At 38.8% G+C, this 5,000-nt stretch overlaps 1 protein-coding gene across 1 annotated transcript; it reads right to left on the minus strand.

Annotated features, from left to right (window-relative positions):
- Positions 1–3,884: 3,884 nt before the first annotated feature.
- Positions 3,885–4,904, minus strand: LOC144452759 (carbohydrate sulfotransferase 1-like). The gene has a single exon (XM_078143909.1). The coding sequence runs from the start codon at positions 4,902–4,904 to the stop codon at positions 3,885–3,887; it is 1,020 nt and encodes a 339-aa protein (XP_078000035.1).
- Positions 4,905–5,000: the final 96 nt, after the last annotated feature.

The raw sequence follows: 5,000 nt of genomic DNA on the forward strand, positions 1-5,000 counted from the left end.
CACAGTTTCAGAACACAACGTACGTCTCAATATCTTGTGATTGTACGTTTGAAATCCTTTGATTGAAAACTTTGTTGGTGAAATACATAAATAAAAAAGAACTTCAAATTACATTCGGGCCAGGCACCGTTGAAGTAATTACGTGTATGTGAATACCCAAGTTGAAAGTTTGAGATATTTTAGACTATATTTTGTAACTGTCAAGTTACTATTCCACGATACTGTAGTAGTGCCCACCACACTGTAGTAGTGCCCACCACACTGTAATAGTGCCCACCACACTGTAGTAGTGCCCACCACACTGTATTAGCGCCCACCACACTGTAGTAGCGTCCACCACACTGTAATAGTGCCCACCACACTGTAGTAGTGCCCACCACACTGTAGTAGCGTCCACCACACTGTAATAGTGCCCACCACACTGTAGTAGTGCCCACCACACTGTAATAGTGCCCACCACACTGTAGTAGCGTCCACCACACTGTAGTAGTGCCCACCACACTGTAATAGTGCCCACCACACTGTAATAGTGCCCACCACACTGTAGTAGTGCCCACCACACTGTAATAGTGCCCATCACACTGTACATTGTAGTAATGCCCACCACACTGTAATAGTGCCCACCACATAAGGTGAAAATAGTTGACGGCGCGTTGGTTACTGTAGCGACAGTGGTATAGGACACGGTACGAGCAAGGTGCTTGGGGCATATTACTAAAGTAAGTAGTTGTGTATACTAGTATGACACGTATACAGTTGTCCTAGGCCGTAGAGTGTAACTCAGGACAATCGGCCTTTGTTTAGTTTTTAACACGACGACGGATTCACAACCAAACTTTTGACAAGATTTCAACTTGTCACTACACTACAATACGATAATATTGACCACGTCACTAATTAACAGATCTAAACACAATGTCTTTGAATAAGTGATTTACCAATTTGTAGTGAGTATAAGGTTACTCAATTGAAAAAAAACCCGTCCCTATTGTAGCAAATTAAATTACTCTTAAAAATTACACAGCGACACAATTTACTATAGCTATAATCGTGTTTATATCGTATTGTTAGTTTAATTACAAAAATAAACTGAAAATAAAACATTTTATATATCAACAACTATAACAACAAAACAACATAACAATAACACAGTTCAGTTTTTGGTTACTGATTATAAATTTGTTGGTGTGTGTGTGTGTGTGTGTGTGTGTGTCTATCTGTATGTATGTATGTATGTATGTATGTATGTATGTATGTGTGTGTGTGTGTGTCTGTCTGTCTGTCTGTCTGTCTGTCTGTCTGTCTGTCTGTCTGTCTGTCTGTCTGTCTGTCTGTATGTATGTATGTATGTATGTATGTATGTATGTATGTATGTATGTATGTATGTATGTATGTATGTATGTGCATCTCTGTGTCTGTCTGTCTGTCTGTCTGTCTGTCTGTCTGTCTGTCTCTGTCTGTCTATCTATGTGTGTGTGCGTGTGTGTGTCTGTTTATGTTTGGTTGTGTGTCAGCGTGCGTCTATGTGTGTGTATTATGGTCTGTCTGTCTGTCTGTCTGTCTGTCTGTCTGTCTCTCTCTCTGTATGTGCGTGTTTGGTTGTGTTTTTGTGTGTACATATATTGTTTCTTCTCGCAATTAACAATTGATTTTTTAAAAACAACTTACTTCCGTCATGTGTAATCTGACACTAGATCCGGGTTCAATAGGAGCTCAGTTTGACTAAACTGACGTAAGGCATACAGGTAAAATGGAGTGGTTGGTTTTACAGTCAGTATTGTGTTGTCTAATTTGTGGATTAATGGTTAAATAAAACCTCAGACCATTAAAAGAATTCTTTTAGTTGTCTGAGATAAAACCTTGTTATTGTCTAATGTCAGAACATGACAGACACGGTCTTCTTTACACAAGGCAGGTGTTCTCATGCGGAACTTCCTTTAAGATGCTGTGTACTCCTGTGTACTACTGTGTACTTTAATACTTCTCTGGAAACATTAAAAACCACGTATAGTATCAATACTTACAGAGATTGAGTTCAACTTCATCAAATTTAAAAGTCAGTCACTCTTTTCCGTTCTTCTGGCATTGCCAAATGGTCAGCACTTCATTTCGCTATCGCAGCGAGGTGGATACTTGTCATAGGTTTTGCGCCGGTGGTTTCGTGTAGGGTCGGTGGTTTCGTAAACACGACTTAAAGTTTTAACAGGATATGGACCATATATCATTGTAAACACAATACTCACATTACCTATTGTTAAACTTCTGCCTCGGTGAACTTTTGACATGAATGCTATTCGGGTGAAAAGACTTTCACCTGCTTCTTAACCTAATAGGTTGACATGGCATCAAATACAGCGCCGACAACGACAATATGATGTTTACTCTACAGAAGTGTCTTGCATAAACAAAGTCACTGTAGTTCTTTTAATCACTATGCAGCAATAACAAAATAAGTATAGTGTTTCTTCTGTAGATTTAGTCAATTTATACGTCTTCAAACATAAAGAAATCGCAGAATATGTTAATTGTGGAAAGCAACCAGTTGAGTTTCGTATCTACTTCCAATAAACATATCTCTATCTGACGTGTCCCAACACGCACCTAGTCGTACTGTAATCGTCGACCTTGAGAATTTTACGGTATCGCAAACAACATAAATTATCAGCAACTTTATTTCCTTATAACCCAACCAATTGAATCACAAGTACATGTCAGGTGTGTGAACGCCCCCAACCGTCCAAGAATTGTAATCCTGTAACCAAAGCACTAACGACCAATGAGATTGATGTGTTTGGTTGTCTGTAGCCGAGCTCGAGTGCCTGTGGGTTCGAACCCAAACACAGGTTAGGTTTGTTTTCAAACCAGGTACATTTGACTATCTTTATTGAACTTGGTACACATCCCTACTACATATATTGATACAAACGTTGACAAAGTCTTTAACTTGACATACACACAACTACATATATGGATAAAAAAGTGTTGACTTAGTCCATAACTTGACATCCCAACATATATAGGTTAAAAAGTATTGACAAGTCTTTAATTTGACACACACACACACACACACACACACACACACACACACACACACACACACACACACACACACACACACCTACATATATGGATCAAAAAAGTGTTAACTAAGTCTTTAATTTGACATCCCTACATATATATGGGTTAAAAAGTGTTGACTTTGACACACACGTGACTTCTGCATACATGGATCAAAATGTTGACCAAGTCTTTAACTTGACACACACCTCTGCATGTATGGGTCAAAAAAGTGTTGACCAAGTCTTTAACTTGACACACACACACACCCCTACATATATGGATTGAAACATTGACCAAGTCTTTTACTTGATATACATGTCTGTACACATGTGGAGAAGAAGCATTCACGTGTTGACGAAGTCTTTTAACTAATTGTCATAATCTTGATCTGATGTGTAACACTAAGTTTTCATCCCTACATACCTAGAGCCTTAAGTGGAGGTAGTTTCGGTTACCCAGACTCTCGCCGCTGGGGGCTCCGCCTACGAGACCGCCCCAAACGAGAGTCTGGGTAACCAAGACTATAGTGGAGGAGAATAAGGAAGGTGCAATCCAGACTTAGCATGCTCAGACGCAAAGGACTATGGGATTATCTGTGGTTATCGTAATACCTAATCTGGAGCTACCAATAAAAAAATCCTCCCACAATTGTCAGGGTGATTATGAATTGATCATTCCTGATTGCAAACAATGTAACATTATTGTTTACAATACCGATTCATTAGTATTTATTATCACAGTTCCCATGATGCAACATTCAACATGGCGGGTTTGCAAGATCCCTATTAAGACAGGGGAATAGGCAATAGAGAAATGTTGTTTTCTCAAAAGGTGCTATAGGTGAAATTTTTCATTTCATCCTCAGTATTCAACATTTTATATTCCATTAAATCCATCATTTCAGAACAGAATTCCAGAGATTGTACAATTTTTACATCCTCAAACAGTAGTTTGGATAGCCAAGACTGTGCAGCTTCAGTCGAGTTCTTCTTTGTAGCCATGTTACTGGTTGTATTCGTAGCAAATTTCGTGTTTTCTGAAATCCAGCGTGATACCTCAACCGGAAGTGACATACCCAAGAAATGATAAATTCTTTCAGTTCCCCCTGTGGGATCCATTGCTACATCCTCGTACCGAACAATTTTATATCTACCGTGTAACCACGATGGCAATGTTCTACTGTACTTAACCATTTCTGAGACACGCTGACAATATTGCTTCAAATGCTCTACAAGTCCAGCTTCTTGTATTGTCTTATTTTTAAGCGCCTCGATTTTGTATTTGTACATGAATTTTCTTGAGCTGACAACACCTCTTGGATCACGGATCAGATGTAAAACTTTTAGGTTTAACTTCTGTTCTGTGACTAAGTTTTGCAGAATCGGAAGTGACGTAAGACGAATGACCTTCGTAGCAGTATGGCGGTGATTTTTACATGTCTGTGTCATATCTTCAACAGTGACATTGCCACAGGTGGTGTGTTTGGAGCATAACCGTTTAATGACGTCACTGGTTTCAGCCATACTCCATGTTCGCATATGATGAACATATTGTGATGTAAAATGACATTTATATATTGATGATAAAGTTTCTATCTGAGACGAATTTTTGAGATCTAATGTAATAACCTTTGCTTTTATCATGTCTTGAACGAGTCTCAGAGGTTCAAAGAGATAAAATACATCGTTGTTCTTGTTGAATAATTGACTCAAAAAGGTTGACCCTGTTCTAAATGCTGCGGCGACCAGAATGCTTAGTCCCTGTTCCGGAAGTGACGTCATAACATCCAATGTATGGTTCTCTGTTTTTGAACTATTCAAATATTTTGCATTTTCTGTTGTCATTTGTCGGCAGACATTGGCATGCCTCACGTTGATATGCATATATTTGAAAGGGTCGAATAGAAACAACACAATGGTAAGTTGACTCATCAAGAGTAA

Source organism: Glandiceps talaboti, chromosome 23, assembly GCF_964340395.1.
Source record: "Glandiceps talaboti chromosome 23, keGlaTala1.1, whole genome shotgun sequence".
NCBI classification, from domain to species: domain Eukaryota; kingdom Metazoa; phylum Hemichordata; class Enteropneusta; family Spengelidae; genus Glandiceps; species Glandiceps talaboti.